Genomic DNA, 27180 nt, shown 5'->3' with positions numbered 1-27180 from the left:
AATATTTCGTGTTTTGCACAAAGATGGAAAACCTCTGACGTTTCTGAGTAACACTTTCGTGGTGACAGTTACACAAGATGGTTCAAAAATGCAAATGACAGCAACACGCACACCTGGCGAAAGCGAGAAGTTTTATCCCAAAAGAATATCTGTGATTAAAATGGTGAAACTTTAATACTTCTATTGACTTGCGTGTCCTACTTGTTTTGTGGTTTGTTTTTTTTTTTTTTTTTTTTTTAAACAAGGCATACATGCCAATTAACATGAAACTTAAAAAAATCTTTTCTTTTAAGAACAACTTTGTCCTTCCAGAGTCCAAAATCGTAACGGTGGGTTAATAATTTTGCTGGTTTCCAACATTATTTTGCTTCCCGCCCCTCTAATCCCCACCCTCAAAAAATCTGAAGCGCTTCAGAAGTTGCCGGTGCAAACACTTTCTACCAATGTATAATATACATTTTAACTTAAACCTTTGTGCAATTTCTGAGTTTCCTTTAAAACTCCTTGGCACGACGGCTGAAAAATATTCAGCTCCAATTGTCAAACACAAGGTGATGTAGAGGGTAAATCACAGTTGAATAAAATAAAATAATAATAATAAAAAAAAACAACCCAGAACTGCAGCTTTTATTAGCCAGCTTTACAGTCTCTTGTATACAGTACATTGCACAGTTCCGCCTTCACAATAACGCTTCCTGCAGGAATATTGTGCCTTCCACGATGCAGTATAATCAAGGCAAGTTACAGAACACTGCGGAGTTTCTATCAAAATAAACAGAAGATGTAACCCTGGTTTATAATGAACATCCAAATTACCATGTACAATTTGCAGTAGACTCTGTAATGAGCTTGATATATAAGCTAGATGACAGTGAAGGGGGAAAAAATAGTTTAAACTATCAAGTTTCCTCTTGAAATTGTCTTTTCCCAAGGCACTGTGAACAAGACTGTTAGCAATTCTCAATGACTAAAAACACCAATGGGAATATAAATATTTCACACAACAACCACCGTCACATCATCATCTATTCTCTTATTTTTTTTTTCCCTTAAACGACGCCCCTGAAATTTGTTTGGTCCTTTGAGGGGTAATCAAATTATTTTCTGCAACATCACATATTTGTATTGAATACATCTATAAATCAAAGCTTTGTTAGATTATTTAACCCTTTCACTGTAAAAACTAAAGGTTTTTTTTTTCCTCACCATTTCTCAAGGAATCTGTAAATTCAACTTGATTATTTAAAAAAAAAAAAAAACAAGAAAAAAAAAAAGAAAGGGTTCAAAATCAAGCAAAGCCCTGTATTTTTCAAGAGGAAACCATGCAAGAGTACATAAAAAGGCAAAATTGGCTACTTGAAAACCAAGAATTGTTTTTAATGCATTGGCCAAGGAAAATAAATTGCAAAGTTCTGTGAGGTTTTCTAAAAATTTACAAGAAAAACTGATGGGCAGTTCTAGTCAATCCAGATGTTCTTTTTTATCCTGTTTTAAATGACAACGAGGACAGTCTCACACGATACGACTTCATCTTGACTGCAAGAGACACTCTGGTGCGACGCCTTCGGCATGACAAAATTACTGGGCAAAAAAAAAAAGAAACTTGGCATTCATTTCTTCAAGGGCTGATAAACGGAGGCGTTGGGATCGAGTCCGGAAGGGCTGGTCTCCACAAATTTGGAAGAATAATGTGGGGAAACGGGACTCAGAGTGCTGGTGGCCGCAGTGTACGTGATGCTGGGCATTACTGCCATGACTTCTGCAATCTTCTGTTTTAGGTCCTTGATTTCCTGATCTTTTTGAATGATTTGCCCTGGAAACAGCAAAGGACATCGCTCAGAACCAGTTCTCACCCTCCGTCGCCCACGCAGTAAGAGCCGCTGAATTGAAATGCCCCGAGAAGTTCGGCGCCCTGACACGGCACCAGTAAGAGCACAACTCGCCTTAACTCCCGGCTGGTGTTGAGGAATCATGTTTAATTACCTCTAATTACCTCGTAACACAACTAGAGACAGCCTTTCTTTTAGAGCAGGCATCGTTTGGACTCACCGCACCACACCAAAAGATTATTTCTACGGCTCTTACTGCACTTTTCCATTCGCATTTTACAAGCATCTCCCAGGAGCAAGTGTTTGCTTATTAAATGTGGCATTTATTTTCAAAAATCTCCTATTCTCAGCATTTTTCTCAACCCCCCTAGTGCACACTCGCAACATCACTACAGCAATTTATGAAACTACGGGAAGAGAAACACCAATGAAACGAAAGAAAAAAAGAATTCTCACTCTAAGCAAATTTTCCCGCAACCAAGCAAACTTTTGCAAGGAAATTAAGCAGGTACTACATTAAAAAAAAGTATTTAATTTTGCTTCATGGTTTGCACAGCTGAACAAAGGACAGACTGGGCAGGGTTTATACTGGTTTCATGCTCCCTCTAGTGGCTGCAGCACCAGCATCCACACTTACCAGCGTCAAGTTTACAACAGGTCAGGTTATTGTTTTCCCCCACATTTAGGTTGTATTTACTTCAGGAGTATCAAAATATCATTAGGATCCAAGGACAGGGGCTTAATAGATGGCAAATATTATTTTATCTTCTAGTTGTTTAAAAGAAGTTCTCCAGCTTTAAGGTAATGGTTTACAGAAATGTAGAAAAACATCATAAATTAATTTAAATGCCCATCTTGACGTTTACTGCCTTCAGTTCAATAGCTTGGGGGAATCGGGTCGGCTGAGGAGCCGGACTGCCGGGGCTCACTCACAAAGCTGGAAAAGACAAAAACGCACTAAAAGCTGAAACGTCGAGTGGGCGCCGCAGCCCACCCCTCAATAAAAAGGCAGGACATCCTTTCCGTCATATTTGTGCAATTTCAGTCAGCGCTATGCGTCGAATTCAACTCCCCCGCGTTACCTTGGGCAATCTCAAGCTGCCGTTTTGCGTCTCCCAAGGCGGAGAACAGATCCAGCTTGATCCTGGTCTCTGCGCTCAGGCTGTTCTCTAAGTGCTGTGTTTTATCCTGCATGGCTGACAGTGCTGACATCAACACCTCCGTATCCTTCTCGTTCTCCTTGTACTTCCGCAGCTCCTGGAGGAGTAATTAGGACAAATGTTATTCTCATCGACTCTACACATGAGATACACTGCGAAGTCTTTCCCTTCCCCACAGCACACCGCCGGGCCTGGTATTAATACTGGAAAATTAAAATGATGGTTAATTAAGGGCACTGTAATACTACCTCCAGTAATTATACAAGACCATCATACAAGTGATTAAAGCCATATTGTACAATACATAATTACGGTGCGGTGAGCAAGTACCATTTACTCTGCTCCTCGCCCTCTCCCATCCGTATCGAGACCCCCCCCGCCCTCCTTTATCTCAGAATATTTCCCACATTAAACCTAAACATGCTGCAAAGCCAGAAATTTAGAAAAAAGATAAGGAGGGAGCAAGTACTCTGCACATAAGAGACAGTCGCCTCGTGGCTGGGAAGTATGCATTAACATTTCATCTAAGAAAAAAATACTATTAAAAAAAACCCCTATAATTTTAAATGTAGTAACAATAATACAGCAGGGGAAATATTAATGCCTGTACAAAAAGCTTCTCTAATGGTTTGAAGATGATAATAAAATTTTGAAAGCTCGATTATAGTTGGTTTTAATTGTTTGAGAGACATGCTCGTATTCTTAACGGAAAAATGACACTTGTTGTCAAGGGCTTGGTAAAGCCAGGAACAAGACTGCATATGTTATTCGAAAACAAGTTCACAATAGCACCAAGTAGATTTTGAAGAGTGTCTAAAAAAAAAAACCTCAAGACATTAAAAACACATTCATGCAAATCGTCAGTTGACAGTCCAAGCACATCTTTAGGAGCAGACATTTTAAAGGGATAAGGTCAATTTAAACTCGCACATTAGAGCTCTTAAACTCTAACATGCCAGACGACATGTCTGCTACAAGTCTACCGCAATGTATTTGCAATATTCAAGAGCTTTAATTAAAAAAAAAAATAGATCTGGCCAGTGATTAAGACTGCATTGAGTAAGCAATCTTACTTGCTAGCAGTGAAACTTATAATGATACAGACTGGCAAGAACTTCCCACATTAGACAAAAAAATATTGTTGAGGGGATTATATTCTCAGTCTACCCAGACCATTGGAAAAAAAATTCTAATTTAAACAACTGAACAGTGTGGAGCTGAGACTATTAACCTTCCTCATCCCCACGTTCTTACAAAGCCTGACGCAAGACAGACATCTGAGGAGCGTAATTCCTGAAGGTGCTGATTGCCTCCTATGTAGATCCGCCAGCTTCAGAGGGCTGAACGCACTCGTTGGGATGCTGATCTAAGGCCCTGGCGCTTTCTCATTACCTGAACTTTCATTTCTAGTTCTCGTATCTGATCTTCTTTCAGCTTGATGTCAATTGTTAGCTTCTTGCACTCTGTCTCCAGCTCTCGGATACGATTTCGTAAAGTTTCGGTACATTCCCCTCTGCAGAAAAAAAATTATTAAAAGAAGATGAAATAAGAATGAGGCTGTCATTTCTGAACCGTTTAACACGTGAAAATTAATATAAATATTGAAAGATAAAAGGAGGAAGCTAACTTTGTTCTTTTCAGCAAGATAATTTCCCTTATGGCAACGTTATGTCTCAAGTACTAGGAAATGTGGAATAGTTCTGAAATATGGAGAACACAAAAGAAGAAATAATTCTTTTCAGACATTAGGAGCACTGCAGATTAAAGTCACCCACATTTGTGCCATGCTTTCATCTTGGAAAACTTCCATCTCTACACATGTGTTAGTGCTGAAACAGCCCTGCGCTGAGCACCAGTGGGCACCGCCTGGAGCAAAAAACTTTCCAGACATGAGATAACAACAATTTTGGCCAACGTTGCTGTGTGAATCCTTGATCCGTAGTCCCCACAGGAAAAGGGATGCTCCTTTTTAGACAGCGGACTGACCCACGCAGGGCACAACGTTTCTGTCAGCACAATCGAGGTACAGCAGATTATTTAGAGCATGTTCATCTTTCCGTCCTGTAAATGTCATTTGGATCAGTACTGAGACGCAGCTGCATGGAAGGAGATGCCCCAGTCCTCCCACCGTCTTCACACAAATAAAGCTTTTTTTAAAAAAAAAAAAAAAAAAAAAAAAATCAAATACAGACCACTTCTTTACGTACAGAAGAATGAAAAATGCCTCCCCACATTCCCCCGCAAAGACATTTCAGCAGCACCAGCTCCATTTCGGGAATTTCCTGGAGCTGCTTCTGAGGGAACAAAGTACCTTGTAGCAGCAGCAAACGCCACAGCACGTGCAGCAGTTGCTTCTTCCAACTTCTTCCTTTTCTTTTCTTCCATTAATTGTTTTTCTACAAAGGCTCGTGCTTCCTGCTCTGCCTTTAGCTTCTTCTCCAACTGGCTGATCATTTGTTTGTCTTTTTGCTTCATTTGTACAGCGTTGTGTAATCTGGAAGGCAACAGGTACGGGATTTAACGAGGGATTTTATTGACTAAAAACAAATCGCTGTCAGCGGTCCCCAACGAGCCTTGCTGGATTTGCGGACAAGTGCCTCAAATTTTGTAGTCTTAACGTAACACTTCACCAGACCATCAGCAACGGATTGACAGCGCTGTAGGAACACGTACTTGTTCTGGAGCAGTTCGTTTTCTTGGCGGAGCTGCCCGATCTCAGATCGAATTCCCCGCTCTGTGTTAGTCAGCGAACTGATCTGACTCCGCAGCTCCTGTTCGATCTGCCTGCTCGCTTGCAGGTCGGCCTTTAGCTTCTTAATGTCTTGCTCCAACCTGAGAAAAGACAATTTGAAAAGATCATTTCAACTTTGCTGCCCGAAGGCTCAAGTGCATCACATCAAAATAAGCAGAAGAAACGTCGTACCGTCCGCCACCCCCCAAACCCTTCATACTTAAAATAATTAAATCTCAGAAATTATGACTATCCTTGCTAAATAATAATGGTTTATACAGCCATACATATCTACCTCTATGTATAACTACGCACACTTAATAACCTCCTACCGGAATTTGTTTTCTGCCCTGCACTGCAGAGTTGTAAAACAAATTCTATGGAATTATATTTTTCCTTGAAGTCTGAGAAATTGTAAACAAGAACAGGTGCATATATGAACAAATATAACTTTTCTCAACAAATTACGAGTTCCATTTGTTAGTTATAGCTGAGCCATGGAGCATACTGCTGAATTCTCACCTAAAAGTACTTTTTCTTGAAGTACATGATGCACATGTTGAATAAAGATTATGCGTTAAGTCATCCACAGTTCAGGAGTCAGTAAATTCAGTTTTAATTGCTCCTGAACAGAGACCATCTGCTATACATTTAACTGTAGCTTTAGAAAGTTCTTAAAGACTTGCGCAAGCTTCTTAATTTAAATATTTCCAACCCAAACTGGTTAAAGAATACATACCTAAAGAGAGGCCCCCAGCTCACCTTATTTTCAAAATGTGGGGAAAAAAATTAAGATTGATTCTTAGAAGAAAAACACATCACAGGTGAACAATCCACCGTTTTTATGAGCACTGCGGTATACACTTATTTAAAGCAAATACTTCTCTCCGTCATTCACACATAATGCCCATTTGCTCTGTCAGTTATTGATTTAAAAGTTTGTAAGTGGCCATAAAAAAGATAAAGACACGTTTATTTCCTAAAGTTCCATACGGAATTAGTGGTAGGCGAACTTGAAGACTTAAGGAAAATAGTCACAAAAGCCCAAATGAACTGTCCTTGAACAGCTGCAGCTTTTTGTCCTCGTAATGAAAACACTTTAGTGCAGGAAAATCTCAACCTAAAATGCCAGCGAGAGATGTAACGATATGAGGGACGAGAACACCCTGCGTGAATGAACCAAGAGGTTAAATGTGGAAGCAAGCGTATGGAAATCCATAAAATTACACCTCTAATAGGCTAAAACTGCACCAAAGACGCCTGCTGGACAGATAAATTCCTTTTGATACAGTATAAATTGTGGTCAAACGTATCTTTAAAAAGAAAAAAGAAATACACTTAGAAGGGAAATAATAATAGTGCTAAGCAAATGCACATTTCACATTGAAGACCACAAATCATTTCAACACCTTGTACTCTGTTGTAGGAGGAAAAGGATTTGCAAACCTGACCAAATATCCATTCAACCATAGCACAAAATCCCGAAATTGAAACCCCACGGGCAGACGTTACTCCATGTGCATTTTCCCTGTGTTCGGTACGTTAAGTGATGGAGCTGGACAGTTGTTGGGCGATGACACAATGATCCAATTTCACCTTCCAATACGCAGTAAACAAGCGTTTTAGAAAGAGCAAACTTTGAATTGAAGAGAGTCAGGTGCTGTAGGAAGCATTAACAGCCTGTTTATGCCAACAGCTGCCTGCTTTTAATAGAGGTTTTCATAAATAGCTGAAAAAGTAGCTGGGAGGACAATGCAAAGGAATGTACATAAAATCGTACATACTTTTCATGGACAAGTACCCATAAATAATTTCAACATACATGTCTACAATCAAGTGATGAGTGTGAAAATAAGACAGCTGTAAATAGTCTTAGTTATAGGGAAAAGGCTATGTCAAATCCTGGGATATGTTATCTGAGCAAATTTATTTTGTGTATTTAGTATTCCCGGAAAAGAAGCCCTGATCAGGTAAAGCCCAGATAAATCCGAGCTACTGGCAGAGGACAAGCCCAATTTGCATTTTTGGCAACAGAGAATTGACACGAATTCAAACTTCGAGCCATCTGGTTCGCGGTTTTCCTGCCGGGTTCCACGGGGTCTGTCCCTGCAGCTCCCGGGCTGGAAGGAAAACTGCACCCGCGAACCCACTTGCTAAAATGAAACCTCATAATCGAGGAAAACCAATATAATGTCATAAAAGAAATGTCGCTGCTACAAGCGCAGATAGCGCGGGGAAATTTCCCTCCTCCCCTCCGCGATAGTCCCCGCTGCTGTTACAATGACAAACGACCCAATAAGCCAGCTCTTCTTTTTGCACTATTATTATTCTTTCTACCATTTCATTTTCTGCTTAAGTCTCTTATTTCCCGGCTTATTGGAAAAAGTTATTTACAAGAGAGGGGGGAGAAAACTTGAGTTCTAGAAGATGCTTTTCTCTATTGCTGCACAAACTACAAGTCATTTTGCCACGCAACTGTTTTTAAAATGAGGGTTTAGTTGCAGATTATTACATTGTGCTGTTTATACAACCAAGGCCAACTTCTTTCCGTTTGTCATTACTGTCAAACGCAGATTTACCCATTTTCTTTTCTCAGCACTACAACGTATCATTCCTGACCTCGCTGATGAAGAGAATTAATCACTAATCACCTCCGAGACTGAGTATTTTTCCAAATGCTTCAGGGAAGATTGATGGATCAACTTAAAACCAACTCACTTCAGCTTAATCCTCCTAAGTATCGATAACTGGTGAAAAATTTATCCTTGTTGCTTGGTTTCCTTGGTGAATGCAATTCCACGATCGCCTCGCAATTACACACAAATTAAACACAATTTACATAAAAATTAAAGCTTTCGAAGCCCCAGAAGGCACTTGGATGCTTTTCTGAGACCCATTTTTTGCCTTTATTCTGTTACAGTCCAATCTATTGCCACGAGCATCCCCCTGCAGTGAACCTATTCCTCTGAAGTAGCCAAAGCAATGCTGCAGCATCAGCGTTCTCCGGCTGGAACTAATACGCTGTTATGAGCGGCTCCTCAGAGCGCTTTTCATTACCAAAAAGACAGTAATCCACCAAGAGAAAGCCGCGTTACTTATTTTTCTCCTGCACGGAATTGATCTAAGGAGACGGCGTTTCAAAGGTTGTTCTGTTCCTGAACAGTCCAAGTCTATGTTGACAGAGAACAGTCTGCTGGAAGGATCCTCTCCCAGCTTTCTGATTTATATTCTGAGTTCTTTTGCTTTTCTTTTCTATATTTTCCTTCATTTCCATCATATTGGATGAAACAGAGACCATCTCAGCTGACAGCAGAACCTTCTGGTACAGTGATGCCATCCAGGCAGGGGGGATCAGGAAAAAACAGCAATTGCTCTTAGGACATCAATGGTACCACAGAAAATGTACAATAATTAGCACCAAATGGACAGAAATTTACATTAAAACCTTCAAGTCTGTCTCTGCAGGTACCGTCAAATTTTAGGAAAGCCAAATAAGACGTGGTAGACCAGCCCTTGCTTTGCAAGTGTTTTGCTTAGTCCAATTGCCAGAAGATGTCATCGTTATCTCTGAGAATAATTAGTACATAAGACAGCTTGTTTCAACACCTCATGTGGCAAAGGCAAGACCTCTCTGGGTACAAACAGTTTTGCCAAGCTGCACTGCCAGCTTTTTTGCATGTTTTTTTTTTTAAGGGTGCAAATAGCTAGAGGCAGGACATGATTATTACTATGTAATCTGCAATTGAAAAAAAAAAAAGCCCGCAGCAATTACAGCTTGGACTCGTTCCACACGTTGAGCCCCCAAAACACGAACAGAACTCTCTGCACCTCAGAAGTCACAGGGAAATGGTAACAAGAAGTCATCCTGCTCTGTACCTACTGACAACAATTTCGACTGTAGCAGGAAAAAAGACCCGAGGACAGAGATTTCTTTCCAGGCTGGTCGGCAGGGACAGAGCCCCTGGAATCCCTCTGCTCCAGCTGTCCAGGTGACAATAACAAATATTCATGGACATCCCTAGAGATGGGGATCGGAAAACTAAACACACGTGCACGAACCACTTTACCAGACGACAAAGATTCAAACCTGCTGTTTCAAATAAGAGTAATATTGTATATATAAGATATAAACGTAATGAGCAGTACCCTTTCAGATGGAAATGTCACATCAAGTATTGAAGAGAAAAAGTTAACAAGCTCACAAGACTGTCTTGTTCTCAAAACCCCTCAATCTCTACTGTCTCGAATAATCCCTGTTAATGCCGAGTCCCCAGCAGTCATAAGACATACTGTACATTTAATACTGGTTAGTCAGCTCAGGGAAATCATTTGTGAACACAAAAGGAAAGCAGCTTGGCTCTGACATCCTGCTGGGAGTCTGCTGGACAAGACCTTAGAAAAAGCATCTTTATTAGGAAGCAGATCTGATCTGGAAGTCGGACATGAAGGCAGGATTTCAGGGAGCCCTTTTCAGGGTGCAGCACCGATGCAGACTCCAGGTTTAATAGCGGGAATGAGTAACACCGCTGGAAGTGGAAAAGATGATGAACAAATGCCTCACACTCCAGGGACAGGATAACTGACAAGGTAAAAAAATAAACGGGAATTTTTTAATTTAAGTGCATTCCACCCCAAGCAATTTGTCAGGTAAGTTTATGCTTCTCTTGGCGTGGGAGTTACATACTCGAGCTGAACCGAAACAAGATTTCATGAATGATTTCAGTCATCTACGTCTGTGAGGAACCATAAGCAACAACACAGGACGTTGGTGTTTTAAGTGCTCCTGGCTCGTCTGCACTGGGAAACCAGTGCTCAATAAGCAGCAATGTGAATTTGTAGCACAACCACCACATCACACCCATGCGTCACACAGAAACACTCGACAAACAAAAGACTGAAGTAGCTTAATTCACTTTGAGGGCAGAGTAAATCTGTGTGGCACAAAGGCAGTTTCAGAGCACGCTAATTGTGTGCTCGGCCCTACCAGTGAATTAGTGGAGCTGGAGTTCTGTACCGGCACAGTCTGGTTTATCATACACTCACTTCAGCATTAGAAAACCCGCTTTGGCCAATTTAAATGACCACCCGGTCTCAGTTCACATCACAGCATAGAAAAATTGCAATGCGGAATTTACAACTTAAAACGCACAAGGTTTAAATCTCATTCCTTGTCAGAGCTACACGTGACAAAATTCTTAGTTGGGCAGGCCATTCTATAAAGCTCTTCCTTTCTCTTTTCTCAAGACTTGTGAGTGATACTTTGAGCATCAGCAAAGCTTAACTGACTTGTTCTCTTCTTCAGCGAGCAACTAAGCCACATAAGGAGTAAAGTTTGATGAAGACAAAGCCGTCTGCACCCCATTAATCTTGGCTGACTTCGATTCACAGACTAGATTGATTATCTGGTTTCTTATTTGCTTCATACAAGTTCTCTACAGACATTAGGTATCAATTAGTCTGGATATTTAATTGGCAGAGGAGAAAAATACTATTTTCATGGAAGTCACTGTATTCACACAGCACAGATCCCCAGAGACAGACCGGAATCAAAGTCCAATTAGTGAAGGCACCTGAGTGTTCAGCTCATGGGGAAAGGAGACACAGACAGGGGCCAGGAATGGCAGGAAAGCGTGTCATTGCACAACAGTTTTGTTCTAGATGTATCTCCATCCCCAGTGGAATGGTTACGCACCACCTCATTCTTATATTAATATTTGTTTTGATAACATCTGACAGCGCCGTACGTCTCCAGGTTTATACTCTGTAAGTACTTAGCTGCATTTCATAAATATATCTTTACTTCAACTTCAGATAAGCATATGTAAATATGTGACCTTCTCAATCTTTACAGTTTATGAGACAGCTAAATTAACCCCCCTGTGACCTGTATTTAAACCAATAAGGCAGCAGGTATGCAGGTGGGAATCCGAACTTGTCACTTTAGGGAGTTACATCACAGTCGCTGATGCTTCGTACCTACGCTTGTCAATTGGGGATTACAACAAAAGCCAAACATTTCAAGGAAAAAGAAAATAAAACAAAAAATGAAGACAAGAGAGCTGTTCGGGCACCACCAAACCCCACTGAACTCCCTGGGGGTGTGAAGGTCGCCCCACGGAAGGTTTGTCAGGAGCACATCCACTCGGCTCTGTAATAACGACTCTCCACATTTCTCTCATGCCTGCTATTGAACGACTGTCCCAGCTATTTATTGTGCCTCACAACACCCCTGTGAGGTAGGTAGCCATCATGTTCTGACGTAGAAAGGATGCAATTTGCCCCAGGCTGCACAGCAAACCAGAGGCAAAAACCAGAACAAAACCCAAAAGGCCCAGGTTCCCAGTGATCTCCCTTCCATTACTAGACAATTCTGTTTTCTTTATGGGACCGTAAGTTACATTTTCCTAAGAAAAAACCAAAAGATGTGATGTACTGTAACAAAGGGAGGATAAGACGGGCTGTTACACAATGCTCGGATCAAACTTACCTTACCAGTGCATCTGGTTTGCTCAGCTGGTTATTAGGAATACAATTTTCCATTAAGTCCTTATGTGTGCTTGGGCTCTTGCTTGCACATTTCTGTTTTTTCTCGTTTTTAGTAGATGAGGAAGGGATGCTCCCATTAGTTGCACTGTGACTGCGAGGCGAGGAGTTCACAACCCCGCTGACGTTTTTGTAATTTTTGGCCGAGGCAGTGCATGAGTCCTCTTTTAAGAGGTTTTCTGTACTTCCTACAAGATCATTATTTAATCTTTTACTATTGATATGGTTTTCCATATATTCAATTTCTTGTATTTTAGAGTCTACAGGTTGTAAAATATTGTTGTTTATTCCAAGGTTGTGTTTCTTAGCATCCTTGTCCTTTTCTTTCCCTTTTTCTCTATATTCTAGCTCTGGCAACGTCGCAGATATTTTTTTGTTGGCTGGAATGCCTCCATTGTGCTGCAAAAGTATTGAGGAATCCATATCAGATAATCCTTTGGCTGCTGCAATACCAAAATAAAAAAAAAATACTTAGTTCATTAAATCAATCAATATAGTGACACACAAAGAAAAATCATTAAGTACACATCAAGCATTTCTGCAGAAAACAATCATTATTAGAGCCTATCTAGAAAGGAAAAATGAGAAGTCGCGTGATATTTTGGGACCTTTTTCTCATTACAGGCAGGAAACGGTAACCGAGAGATTTAATAATACTAGTGCTTCACAGAGCACTGACTGACCAGATTGATGCAGTTGCTAATAAAGAACTAAACAGAGAGGACATAATTCATTGCTACTGTCATACTAACCACTGCCAAACAATTTTATTTCTGGGTCCTCTAAGTTCACTGCACTTTCATCAAAACAACATGGACTAAAGCAGCTCTTCCTTAGCAGGTTGGGGTTTTTTTAAATAGCAGATAGTAGCAAACACACAAGTAGCAAGTAGAACTTGCCTTCCTCTGCTTCCCTCTCTTGCCGTTGTAGCATCTGCTGTTCTGGGGGCAGCGCTTGCTGGAGAAGCTGCATGTAGAACTCATTTTCCTTCTGCACTTCTTTCTGTTTTCTTAAACGCATCTTGTAGCTGACGTAACTTTTAAAGCCAAAGCCCAAAGTCACAACAGGGTAGCCAATACTAAGAAAAACCAGGAAAAGCAATGTTGTTATTCTAAATGTAACCGTAACAGCAAATTAATAACTGTAATAAATTATATAGCTGTGAATACAAATGGATTACAACTTTCCATAGAAAATTATATAGAAAACTTTTTTTGCTGTACTAAAATAAAGCTACAGTTCAAAAATGTAGGCACTTCCTTATCAAGATTAAATTATAGCTCATTACAGACAGCAATTATCTGTAGCATAGATTAAAGGACTACGACGACACAATTGCACCACGCATGGCACAGACAGCTTTAGATAAGCACCAGGGCAGGAATTCTGCATCTTTTAAGGAGAAAACAGCCAAATACCGCTGAAGCTCCCAAGTTTCGTTCCTAAAGGGCCACATGAGGTACAAGACATTAAGCTGGGAGATGTGTTAATAAATGTGGCAACAAACAGCCTTTGGAAATTCCTCGATTAGGAGACTGACCTTGAAGCTGTAAGCGAAAACCATCTGATCTCTAAACTCAGTTCTTCCACTTCTCTTACTGACAGATAAGATATGAAGAATTTCACTTCCAGCCAGAATCTGCTGTTCCATTTGTTGACGGAGATGACAGAATTTTTCAACTATTTTTTTGTGTATCAGCTTCATCATGCAGAAATTTCAGTATTCTTATTAGCTTGTGACAACTGCACTGATACAGACCGCTAACAAATCATGCCAGTGCATTTATTAACAAGGACACTCAACCAATGAGCAAACATCCCTGCATTAAAAATAAATATATCTTTGACAAGTATTTTAACAACGCACAGCAAAGTCGCATTTTAAACACTGAAGGTGTCCTGGATCAGGGGAAAACTCAGGTGCAGATGACTATCAACCATTAAAACCTTCTCGTTCTTTGCTCGGTAATAGCACTGTGCAAACTGCATTTCTAAGGAAGCTGCCAGAACACAGGACCATTTGCATATGCACCTGACATTATCTGTGCCAATGCTGCTTTTGTGACCCTGTGCGCAGCCAGCTGGAGTTACAGTTCTAGAGCTCGGGTGACAAGCTGAAATGTTTGCATCCAATTCAGCAGCAGCGAGACCTCTCTTCACAGCTCCTAAAATGCTTTTGTAACCTATTCTAGAATTTAATTGGCGTTTAAGAGATTTATTGGACGATGTGCGTTAAAATGACGGATGTCTAATTTATTGGAGACTGTGTCACAGGGAACTGGACCAAATGACTCCAGGAAAACAGGACACGTTTTAAATGTAGCCTGATCAACACATACTACACTAAAAACTTGCAGAATACAAGTGTATTTCTTCCAGAGATGGATACTCTGCAGATGAGTATTTTGCCTGAAGTCACTCTTATCACTTTCAAAGTAGTGCAATAAATAGTGTTTGGTTTTTATTTTTTGTCACAATTTGCAACCTGAAGTTTATTCCCTTCCTCTGGGGAATTATGAAATCAGACGCTCATGAGAACCCTTCTCATTAGAAGGGAAAGAGAAGAGTGCTTTGTTACAGAAAAAGAGAAGGATGTAATGGGATACATAAATTATCAAATATTTTGAATATCCACGCTACAAATTCCCTGCAGCTCACATCTTCAGAAAGGCTGCCCTTGGTTAACGTTTTGCATCCATTTCTCGTGGAATGTTTAATGACGGATGTGTGGCGGGAGAACTGAACAGCCAAACCCTGAACCAAAATAAAAAGCCCTGAATATTAATTTCCCTCGTGAAATAAAGGTTAATAAGAAAAGGAGAAAAAAAAGCCACACTTACCAGTGTGCTGCAAATGGACGACAAAGGTCTACATGGAAGTTTTTTAGATCTTTAAATCTAATGGCTGCTTCAATATAAACGAAAAGTATCCACAGTGATACTGTTGGTAAGCACACGCCCCTCTCTATTGAGAGAAGAGAAAAACGAACACCTTACTAATATATTACAAGCAGCAAACACTTTCAAGTTTTTTTTAAACATTCCAAAAGTGAAGGAAAATTTTCAGACACACAGAGAATTGCAAGTTTGGGGTTTTTTTTCAGAATAAAGTGCCTGTAACGTATTTATTTTAAACCAAATCTAAACTTTCGTCTCCTTAGCTTGCTTTATTACTTTTATAAGGCACCAGTGAAAAATAACAGATGCACAGCTAATGAAATAGCTTGGCACAAAACCCTACCCAGAGAAGGAACACAAAGGGAAGAAACAGCAGATGAGGTAATGCTAGAGCTTGTGATGTTTGAGTCAGAAGTGCTAAGCTGGGACTAAGTTTTCACTCCAAGTTGGGTCTATCTTGGTAGCAGCAGCGAACAAATCAGCTGGGAAAGCAGGGTGAGCGAGCCCAGCGCTGGTTACTCTACATACAGTAACGCAGAAAAAAGTGAGACTCAAAACTCCGCATCGGGGAGCGTGCAAGATGTGGAAGTGATTCCTTTCCCCAGCACCACTGGTGAGAATGTAAAATAGTGGCCAAGCAAAACAAAGGTCTTAATCCTCTTGGCCGATGGAAACGCCGCTGCTGCACGCGATACAGCCACAAATTTCCACAGATCTGCTCCAGTTACGTGCCACAGCTTCATACAAATCAACAAAGCTCTTGATTACATATTGACATTGACATATCGTGTGATGATTCGGAAACAGGTCTTAAGTTCAAAACTAAAAGAGCATTACTCTGAGGGCCTGATGTTACTGACTGTGGCCTCTCCTGTGGTTTTTCTAGACTGGCTGCACTCTGTATAAACGAGAAACCTACCCAACTGTTGGCTTAAAGGGACTCAACATTTCAGCTACATAGATATACCACCCAAAAAGATCAGAACTGCCCCCCCAAAAATAGAGCAAGTTCCCATCAACTTAGGTGAGCATTTAAAAGGAAGAATCCTGAAGGTTGCAGCGAATTAAAATATTAAACAAGCTCAATAGCCAGAGTTAATACTGGCCCACCAGGTTTTTCCTTTAGAGTTTCTAAACATCAACTCTGAGAACAACTGCAGATCACACTTTAACATCTTAATACAATCCTAAAAATAACTCCAGGTTTTGTATGTATTTTAAATTGGGCAGCACCTGGTTCTCAGTAGCTCCCATTAGCTCCCACATTGTCATGATAAATGACTAACTTGTCAGAATGATGACTGTGTTCACCAGCAATCTGAGAAACGATCCGCGCTATCTTGTGAGTTCTCGTGATCTGACAGCAAATCTAACGTGAAATATTACAAAAGCCCCAGATCCCAGGGACTTGGGTAGAGAAAAGTTACCCAAAAAAATCAAGTTTTATTCCTAAATTTTTTTGATTGAGAAAGGCATATGTGTAACCCATGTCAACTACTAGTGCTCGTGCAAACTAAACCACCTCCCAACAACCCTAATGCTGCCCCAAACCCCAAGGATTTATTAAAAACATCCCACAAACAACTGCATATTAAAAAATTTAAAAAGGGATGGGAGGAAGGGAAAAGATTTCTCCGTATATGTCTCAAGCTGTTGGGGCAGCCACTGGCATTACCAGCCTTTTCACTCACAAACTGAACCCCATTGACACAAAGTTAACTAATAAGAATTTAAACTATGATAATATCCCAAATTAACAGCACACTCATCGAGTAGTAGGAAGAATGTAACACTTTCAAATTTTTCCTATGTGTTTTGTATTTGTTGAATTACTGCAGAAGCATTTTGACGTCAGGATTTTGGGGGTTTTTTATTGCTCTGGAATTCCTGTTTCTGCACCTTCAGTTTCATTGGTCACGCTTTAATAATTACTACAAGATCCGCCCAGACACGTATCGAGTGCAAACCAGCACACTAACAAAAACTAAAGAATATTTTTTTAACGGTAACAAAAGCACGTTAAAACAATTGTGGTAACAAATAAAAGAGAGTTTCTGCATGCTACTAAGAGCTGTAAAATATAGATTCAAATCAATAAGTTGTAAATAAAAAATAGGAACCTACCTGTGTGCCAGACATACTGTACCCAGACATAGGTGCTGGCAGCAAAAAACAGCCATTGGATTGGTATGAAGAGCAGACATATGATATTGGATGTGAATGCTACACAAACAAAAAATACTGAAAAGGCCTAAAAAGAAAGGAGGGGTAGGGGGGAAAGAAGGGGGCTTGGTTTATTCTAGCAAACATTACCAGTTTATTTATTAACGGTGACAACACAATGATTTCAACATCGAAACATTAGTGTTGTTTATAATCAGGGCAAAGAAATGGAGCAGTCCAGCCAATGAAAGCAGAAAACTCAGCAAATTACGGGAGAATGGGTGCAATGCGAGAATTTGTGCCTATCCACTCTCCCAACAAGGCTCCATATACCTGTATTTATTCCTTATTACTTTGTCTGAAGACTTGCATTTCCACTATTGATATAGTATTACCATTACCATATTCTCCTTCTGGAAAAAACGCTGCAAAAACAGCAGCATCATTTACTCTCTGAAAGAGCAGTAAATCACTGAACAGGCAAGGGGTTCTGTTTTATTTTAAAGAAAATCCTCTTATCGCATGAATTCAGACAATATTTTCCTAGAGTGAAAATCTGATAGCTGTACGTTTCACTTCCACTTGCCACAGATAAAATAGGCAGAGAAATGAGACTTAAGCCCAGCTCAGTCACTTGAAAGTTCCTCCTCTTGTGAAAATTATCATTGGCACCACTAAGTTAGTTGAATAACACGGAATATGCCCTGACACATCGCAGGATCTCCCTACAAAGGGACAGTGATTTGGGGTTGTACTTACCAAACCTTGGTATCTGAAGGAATCGTAAACGCTCCTGATGAAGAGCCAGAACGGCCACAAATACTCAAATCTGAACTCCAGGACAAAATCTGCCAGCAGCACTAGGGCCCACACCACCAGGAACTTCAGATACAGAAACGTACTGGAAAGAAAGAAAATAATAATTTTAAAAAAAGTAATTTCCGGTCAGTATTTCCAATAGAGATGCTTACTCTTTTTTTTTTTTAATTAAAAGTTCAGGAACGAAAGCCATAGACAGCTATAATACAGGTAAGAAAACTTTATCCAAAATAATTTCACAAAATAAGTAGTTTTATTATGACATTATTACATTAAAATCAGACCTAGCGTAATGAAGTTACTTATACGCAACTCCCTTTGTTTTTAAAGCAGCAAAGAACCAGAAGGGTCGCTGCTCTTACAAGCCGGTCAGCGACAACCTCCCTTCAGCTTTGCAGGGTATTTTTGTAAAGAGAGGTCTCGCCAAAGGCCCGTGGGCCCCGCTCAAACGCTTCTCCTCCAGTCTGCACCCGTGGAGCTCAGAAACGCCTGTGTTCCGTCTCACCACGCTGCAGATGTTCACTCATTTTCCACGTTTAACACAAACTGCAACACCAATAAATTGAGATGCACTTTAAGCCTACAACAATAGCAATTAGGAAGACTGGTTTGATAGTGAGCTGTCAAGAGTTAGATTTGAAAACATCCACATTTAAGTACATGCGTCCATAAAAATAAAAAGAAGAAAACCCAACCACACAACAGAAAAATGGAGGCACATGAGACTAGAGACCAGTCAGTTCAACTTCTGGTTTTCAATTATTTCAAGGCCACGTTCCCTTATTCTTAGTCCTGCATTTTGAACCACTGATGATCCTTCTAGGCGACCAAGCTCAACAGATTTGGAGATCACGCCTGATGAACACAGGAGCACTGGAGGGATCAGCCCAATCCATTCTGCTACAAAAGGAGGCAGCAAAACCCCTTTCCCCCCCAAACCCAGCACCCAGAAATCTACTTGGTTACTCCAGTTCCCCAAAATGCAATCACCTTCTTGCACTGTATTGGGTTATCACAAAGGTAGGTGGTTTGGTGTTTTTTTTTTTTTTTAAAAATATATATATATTTTTTAATTAAGGGTAGTTTTTCCTTTTAGTAACTGATTTTCCCTCCTGTATCGCCCTGCCAACAAATCCAGCAGAACTTTGCCCTGGAATGTTTGCTGAGGCGTTGCCAAGAGTTTTCACACACAGTGCCAGGTAGGGCCGAGTTTCCGCAGCACTCACGGACACGGGGCTTTTTTAGGAAGTTGTTCGCAGCTTCAGAGAAGGTACAAAATAGAAAACTTCACGAGAAGTGTCAGGTACCGAGGCTGAGAAGCAACTGAACTACTTAAATCAACACAAACTGAAGACAGACTTAATAGAAAATACATTTCTGAAGTCTGAGATAAATAAGCAAGTATTCCTACATTTAACCCACCTCGGCCTCCCCACACACACCTTTTGGAATATTCTGTATCTGGAATTTAATCTAATGGGACTGAAAAAAACCCCATCAATATAGAGGCTACAGGAAGGACTTGAATTTAATGGAAACAAAGTTAGTGATGCACATGCTTGGAAGAGTTAAGGTGCTGCTGTTTGCAGTTTTTACAGAACCATCCCCAGCCACTTAGTCAAAAATTGCTCTTGGAGAGGAATGAAACTACAGCATAGGTATTAAAAAAAAAAAATCCACAACAAAACCCAACCAAACAAAACCCATCAAAACCCACTAAACAGGCACATTTCTCCTGGCAGATTATGCTTGTTGTTCTCTATTTAAAGTTTAGATCTTCCACAGAAATCTGTAAAAAGCAGCTGCCTGCAGAGAATACTTAGAGATAAAAGGTGACAGGCATTGGCTGCTCCTTTGGACCGCGCTCCTGAATTGTACATGCGCAGCGCTCAGGAGTTGAGAAAATATCTCAAGGCATCACACCTACGTGATCATTATTCTGTCTGGTTAGCTGGAAAAGCAGCTGTGTTGTGTAGGCACTTTCTGCTGGGTTAAAGTTACGGTTATTGTTTCTTTTTCTACCACTGAAATCCATAAAGACACTACATTTTTCCTAGCGAATTAGCTTTATCAGAACTAACGCTTTTCAACTGTTAAGTCCCGCTCCAAGTTAAAGCATTTGCTGCCTAAGAGTTCTGTAACACAGCCGTTGAAGTGATTTCTAATATTAAATTCATATCAATCCAAAGGCCATGGTGACATTTACCACCTTTTAAAGTGGAACTGTAACAATACAACATTTGTCATCAGGTTTGCCTATTTCTAAGGCATCTGAGGGACTCAAAAGCAATTAAGAATTTAATGAGTACAGGACTAAGACACAAAAAAGTTGTTTCCATTTATAAAGGACCTCATCCCCTTATCTTGGCATCAGCACCCAAGTTCACTGCTCTGTAATGTATTCCACACATTTATTCAACAGCATGAATCCAGATGCACACATGCACTTTGAGGAAACATTTTAAAGCTACCATACTCCATCAATTATTAGTGTGGGGGGTTTTATTGTTGGTGGTTTTGTTTTTTTCACAGCCTGCAGGACTGCAGGCTCTGACTCTGCACTCCATAACTAAACGCTCCATCCCAGCTTTAAAAATTGATATTAGGAGCAGCCTAAAGACACCTGCTCCCTCCTTGACAGGGCCGGTTTTACAAACCGTGCTGAGCTCCCACGGCTCCCCAGGCCGGGGCAGGAGCAGCTCGGGTGCTTTGCTGCAGTCTGCAGATGGCAACCAGGGTTTGCAGGAGGAAGAAAGGAATCCAAATCTCAGCTTCATTTCTTGTACCAGAGTAAGTAAACTGCACACCGAGAGGTGCTGCGCCCGGCCAGCACACAGCGCAGCAGGTCAGGTACCAGTGCCGAGCGAACAGACACCTCTGCAGGGAACACTTACATCAGTGATGGCTGAAAAATGCAAGAATTAAACGCCAAAGACACACAGGAGAACAGACCTCTGGTTTTGACAGGCTAATCACTCTTCCACTGTTCTGTTTCCTACGACAGCCCGTTCAAATAAGAACGTAGGAATTAAATGACTAACAAAATTCAGCAGCAGCCCTCTTCCTTTTCTCTGCTTTGTACTCGCCACTTTTGCTCCATCTTTGCCTTCTCAATCCCTCGACTCCCTGCAGACTCCTCTTCCCTTCTGCATGTTGTTATTGTGATCAGGTCTGTGTGTCCCCTCAGCTCGTGCTCCTTGGGAATCCAGCACCAGCCGTTCATGTCTGTGACCCTCGGACACTCATTGATCCTTCTGGGCACATCCGCACATTTCCCCAATTTTGATGGCTGCTGCGTCAGTACCCTCACTTAGAAATAACACTCGCTAGGGCAGAAGGGCTTTCTAACCTCTGTAGCCCTTGTAAAAGGCTCAAATACATTTCATTATGCCAATTATAATTCTGAATTTGTTCTCTATACAGAGGAAGATTGCTGCAGATAAATACCTAAAATCTGGGTTGTCCAATTTTCTGACACGTGTCAAAAAATCTGACTTCGGTGATCTGGCAGGGCTTTAAGAAGGACAGGGCTTTCCCTGGAAAACTGGCATATGGTATCTAATCCGGGAGGGTAATTCAAGAGGAGGGGGAAGGATGGACACGTTCCCGAGAAGAACGGGGTACCCAACGGGAAGGAGCAGTGATAACACTGCTGCAAACTCTGCCAAATGGCAATTGATTGCTAATGTATACTGAACGGAAAGATTTATTCATAATCCAATAGTGGCTGTGCTCCCCCTTTGAATTTTCAAACAAATAATTTTCTTCCTTACTCTTCCCCCCGCCCTCAAGCAACAGATGCCATTTCCTTTTTTTTTTCCTTTCTTCCCCCCCGTCTTGTTCTTTGTTCTCTTTTTAAAACCCCACAGAAACAGACATTGTGCTTGCTGTAAGGTAAAAACATTTTAAAAAAAAAAACCACACAAAACCCCACAAAACAATAATGCACCCCAAATCCAAACTGATAACAAATTAAGCTTCTGTTCTATGCCACTGTTATCAGCAAGTCCCAAAGGCTGGAAAGTGAATCTTAGCAGAACTGATGGCAGGTTTTGTTTTGCAGCCAGGCTCACACAAGACAGGAGTGGAAGGAGTAGAAGCAGTGGAAGGCATCTGGAGGCTGGCAGGCATCAAAGGCACAGGTGGGTGTCAGAAAACTGAAGTTTAACATCCATGTGAAATTGCCAGAGTCACCAACCACCACCTCAGGGTTACCCGTTCAATGCCAGACAGAACATTGGGAATGCTGACTGAATATCACTGGAGATTTTCAAATAAAAAAGCTTTATATATGGAAACGCACAAACAAATATATATATATATATATATATATATATATATATGTAAGAGTATTATTAGTGGACAAAACCAGTAGTATAGAACGAGCACAGCAAGTATGCAAGAAAGAACATAGGGTTGCTGGGATGTGGTATGCGTGTTGGAAACTATTATGTGAAATACTTGCCAACTAAATTTTTGAAAAGGAAGAGACATGTAAAGAATCCCAGGAAAGCTCCCTGACTACTTACTCAGTGCCTTGATAGGCAAAGTATCTATCAGTCACTGAACTATGGAAACGTAAGTAAAGGAAGACAAACCAGAAAACTCTCACAGTTGTTCTGCTGAAGCACAGGCACAATCAGCATTGTAGCACTGAAACAAGAGGAACTGTTATCCCACTGTGGTAACTCAGCTGAAAACACCGGAGTCCCGAACATGTCACATAGGTCTAGAGGAACTGCGGTGTGCAGAGAAGGAAAGTCACTGGCAGAGGGAAGCAATATTACATGTACTATCAGGGTTGACACAGAAGAACACATTTAAATGTAAGCTAGATTAGATTTGAGACCTGAATTTAACTTAAAGTCATAAAAGGTAGCACTGCTGGTTTGTTACAGACCTCCAGGGCAGGCTGAGAAGAAAATCTTTTTCCATGTATAGGAAGCTTATAAAAAAAAGTGCCAGAATAAATCAGTAGGAAGAATCATTATGGATTAAAAAAAACAAAAAAACCAAAAAACCAAAAAAGGCCGCATTCCTGGAGTTAGCAATGAACTGTTTTTCCTTACAGTTTATTTGGCTGTCAGCAGAGTCAAAAATCAAGTACTGGGCAATCAGCAGTATCAGGATTTGGTGGCACACAGAACCACAGGGGTGGCTGAGCAAAGCGATTGTGGTATCAAGAAATGCTGCCCAGACCGCGGTGCCCAGGGGCACAAACCGATTTAGTGCCCGCAGGGGGTACCCAGTAACCACCCTGGGACCCCAGACACATCCTTGGCCGCCAGCCCCGGTATCGCCTGCGACAAAGGGCAATATACCTATAGGGCTAAAATAAAATCCTAATTCTAGTGGAGCATACAGAGTTTAAGCAGTATGGTCAGAAAATCCAGGATCCATAGCACGTCAGCTGATGGGACAGTGTAAATTAAGCCAATAACATGTGGAATTCATCTTGAAACTTAACCAGCTACAAAATTAGTAGCAAGTGCCAATATGACTCAGGAGAGCCCAAACAAGCAGTATCAGCAATAAAGCTGAAGGACTTTAAATAGATCAACGATGAGGACTGGGAAGAGTTAGAAACAAGCAGGAACAAGTAAACTTTAATTGCTTAACTGATGACAAGCTGCAATGAATACTTTAATTAACAAAGGTTTTAATGCCTCCACGGTGTCAAAGGTATAAGATGTTAATCACTCGAGCATTGTAAAACAATAGCAACAGATAGCTTAAAAAGTGAAAAGGCAGAAAGCAGAAGGAAGGAAAACCAGCAAATGGAAAAAGCAGCCTGAATGATAGGGAGGGCAGGTGCTGAAAGCCTGGTGGGGAAGGGGCAGGCAAGATTGGTCAGGAGTCATTTTGAAAGTGTTTATGAAGGGCTGAGGCCAATCCGACTGTTTAACTTAAGTAGCAGAGAATTCTTTAAAGAACCACAGCTGTAAAATTTCAAATCAGAAAGGTTGTGAACCCTTAGGTAAACTTGTTAAAAAGGATAATGAAAAAGTCAGCAAAAAAAATTAGCATTCAAGGAGACAGGATATTCACATGTTTCAACGCAACCCAGGATTTTACATTTTTAACTCTGTTCTGTGACTAGAAATTATTTTTTTTATTGGTTCTTATAATTTGTTTTGGATACACACATGTAGAGAACCCCACCACCAGAGTCTCACTGTAGGACAATTCTTTCATTGCTTCACCTGCCCCAAAACTCTTCAGCTTTGCAGCTTTTAACTATGCCCACATGTGTCTTCCAGCAACAGCTGTGCCCGATTCCGTATGGAAGGATGGGAGGGGGAACAAGGATGGCAAGATGGGTCTCAATTTAAAAAGCAAACAAAAATCCTCCAGGAGCTAAGTATCTCAATCACACTGTTTGTTCAGCCTTGCTGTTTTGCTTGTAACACTGTGATGCTGCCTACTGATAACCGTATTTAATGGCTTTGTGCAAGCTGATGGTGACAATTAAGATAAGTTGAATAAATAACCATAGTAATTACAAAATTTAGAAATCTATAGTTATATGAGAAGCTACCTGTTTGTAATCGCTCTGAATTATGGGGGAAAGAAAAGAGGGGGGAAAAAAAAAAATGAGAAAGAGGAGAACAAAAGAAACAAGAGGCGCAATCCACTAGAAGCACCTCTCTGGTTGGATTTCCCAAGGAAAAAGCCTTCAAGCTAGATTCTCTTTTCCTTCCAGGGGACAATACTGTGAAGTCACTGACTACTTCTGTTTTTCGAAATGCTGCATGAAACAAAGACTAAAAATCCTATTTCTGAACTAAAGCATTCCAGGAGAAGTCAGTTCTAGCAGCCAGATGTCTCTCTCAGCTCTTCACACAACTCTAAGAGCTCTGTATGCTGAACACACTCCACAGCTGCTGTTCTTCTCATCTGTTTCTGGTTTTCCCTCCTTCTCTCACCTCAAAGGTAATGGAGAGCATGTGATTCTGAATTACTTTTGAAAACTAAGTAACTGTATAAGAAATTGCTTACACTGGAATTATTTCCCTAAGACTAGTCATCTTAAATATTAACTTCTAAGCAATGGATGTTTTTCTTTAACATTCCAAGCACCGTTTTCTCAACACCTGGGAGTCTAAAGCAACAAGTTACTCTCTACTCTTACGTGGAGATTCACTACAACTAGGATAAGTGGTATATTGTGACAATTTTATTACAGTCAGAGCTCATTAGCAACTGTTTCCCTTATGCAAAGCCAACATCTGCATTGTATAAGTTTGCACAAGTTTCCAGCCGCTGCACATATAAACCTCAACTGAACTAGAAACAGAAATGGGACATAATGCTCACTGTAACTCTCAAAAGCCAGCTTTCCAGCCTCTACAAAAACTCCCCTTTATTGAGAAATATGTAATAATTGTATTTCATATAAAATTTGGCATATTTATTAGGAGGGCAGAACTCTAAAATGCTCTTTAAAACACACTCACAAGCAGCAAATGCTTAAGAATCTGTGTCTTGGTGTGTTCTGCGTGTAAACACCTGGAAATCAGGCTTTTGTTCCAGGACACTGATGAGGTCCATCCTGTGCCTACGAGCATGGATCTCACTTCACCACAGTTTCCTTTCTCATTTCGTGGGTTCAGTCAGGAGCCCACCGCGTGTTCACCGCCGTCCACCCCTGCTCCAGGTATCACCACACGAGTCCCCGCTCGCGTCCCTCGCCGCTGCGCCCACATCCCCCCGTGTGCTCCGGCCGCAGAGGCCCCAGCACAGGCTCCATCACCACCACGTGAAAACCAACTTTCTCAAGCCCAGCGCAGGAGGCTGCCGCTCGCCCAAACCCGCAGCCCAGAGCCAGCCAGCCAGCCCGCCCGCCGGCTCACAGGTTTATCCCCTCAGGGAAAGCCCAGCTGTGAGGAAACCTCCCCCGGGGAACCAGGGCCCCACCGCAGGGTGCGAAGCCCGGGGGAGGCTCCCGGCAGCGCCGGCAGGACCTTGGCCAGCAGCTCCCCCCGCACCCCGCGCTCTCCCCACCCGGAGCCGGGAGCGGGAGCGGGCGCGGCGGAGGGGCCGCTGCGGCCTAACGGCGGCGCGCAGGCCGCGGGGCGGGGCAGCGCCGGAGGGAGCCGGGGCGCCATGGCGCGCGCGGCCCCCGCTGACAGGGGCGGGGGAGGCGGGGCGGCGGGAGCCGCTGAGGAGCCGGGGGTGCGAGGGGGCCGGGGCGGCGCATCCCCCCCTCCGCCCTCCCCACCGTCCCGGCGGCCGCTCAGGTACCTGCCGTAGATGCCCTCGGTGATGCGGTTCCGCTTGAGCGGCCGCCGCAGCTTGCTGCAGTCCGCGCTCCGCCGCTTCATCCTCCCGGCCGCCTCCGGCCCGGCCCAGCCCGGCCGGCCCCGCCGCGCGTCCCGGCCCCGCGCTGCCCCGGCCCGCCCCGCTCACGGCAGCACCATCCGCCCCCGCGGGGGGTTCCTTCGCGCCGGGCTTTGTTTTTTTATTTTTTTTTTTTTTTTCCCCGGGAAACAAAGAAATAAAAATAATTCCTGGTCCGTCCCTCCCCGCCGCGTCCCCCCGCGCAGCCGCCGCGCAGAGCCCCGCCTCCCCCGGCGCTGCCCAATCAAGTGGCTGACCCTGCCGGAATGACGGCATGTCCAACCAATCGGCAGCGGGGAAAGGCAGACGGACAGCCGAGGAGGCCCATCGTAGCATCAGAAAGTTGGCCCCGCCCACGCTATCGTGTGGCCCGCCCGCGCCCTTGATTGATGGTCTCAAGGGCCCGTCAAAGAGAAGGATTCGTGAATTGATGTCTTGTGGGCCAATCCCTGAGTAGATTTTATTCTCCTCCCGCCTACTGTCCTTCTGGGCTGGTTCCCGCCCCGTGTTGTGATCGACAGAAAGACTGCCCAATAGGACAGACGAATAAAAATAAAAGGACAGCTCAGCTATCCATTCGGAAACGGAAGAAGGAGGGCTCGGTTTCCTCTGTCACCTTAGCACTGACGTACCGCCCCTCATCCTTGATTGACAACCTCGCTGACAAATAGACTATTGGGAAAGCTCACTCTCAGGGT

At 42.1% G+C, this 27180-nt stretch overlaps 1 protein-coding gene across 1 annotated transcript; it reads right to left on the bottom strand.

The window, feature by feature from the left end:
* Positions 1–610: 610 nt before the first annotated feature.
* Positions 611–26679, bottom strand: MACO1 (macoilin 1). Its single transcript, XM_065650552.1, has 11 exons — positions 26387–26679; positions 18083–18224; positions 17285–17411; positions 15104–15227; positions 13163–13341; positions 12208–12706; positions 5663–5821; positions 5301–5483; positions 4382–4502; positions 2912–3086; positions 611–1813 (listed from the first exon to the last, which is right to left on the bottom strand). Exons 1-11 carry the CDS (start codon positions 26464–26466, stop codon positions 1611–1613), a joined length of 1992 nt encoding a protein of 663 aa, XP_065506624.1. The 5' UTR covers positions 26467–26679; the 3' UTR covers positions 611–1610.
* Positions 26680–27180: the final 501 nt, after the last annotated feature.

Source organism: Caloenas nicobarica, chromosome 23, assembly GCF_036013445.1.
Source record: "Caloenas nicobarica isolate bCalNic1 chromosome 23, bCalNic1.hap1, whole genome shotgun sequence".
NCBI classification, from domain to species: domain Eukaryota; kingdom Metazoa; phylum Chordata; class Aves; order Columbiformes; family Columbidae; genus Caloenas; species Caloenas nicobarica.
The sequence above is the reverse complement of the archived record's forward strand: the minus strand, read 5'-3'. Positions and strand labels throughout refer to the sequence as shown.

What these genes read in the sequence shown, in the direction of transcription:
- MACO1 (XM_065650552.1), bottom strand. Translation starts at nt 26,466, where the DNA reads ATGAAGCGGCGGAGCGCGGACTGCAGCAAGCTGCGGCGGCCGCTCAAG. An exon ending in ACCGAGGGCATCTACGGCAG is followed by an intron (nt 18,225 to 26,386) that starts GTACCTGAGCGG and finishes CTTTCTTTCCAG; the next exon opens with TACGTTTCTGTATCTGAAGT. An exon ending in CGTCCATTTGCAGCACACTG is followed by an intron (nt 13,342 to 15,103) that starts GTAAGTGTGGCT and finishes GGTTTTTCTTAG; the next exon opens with TATTGGCTACCCTGTTGTGA.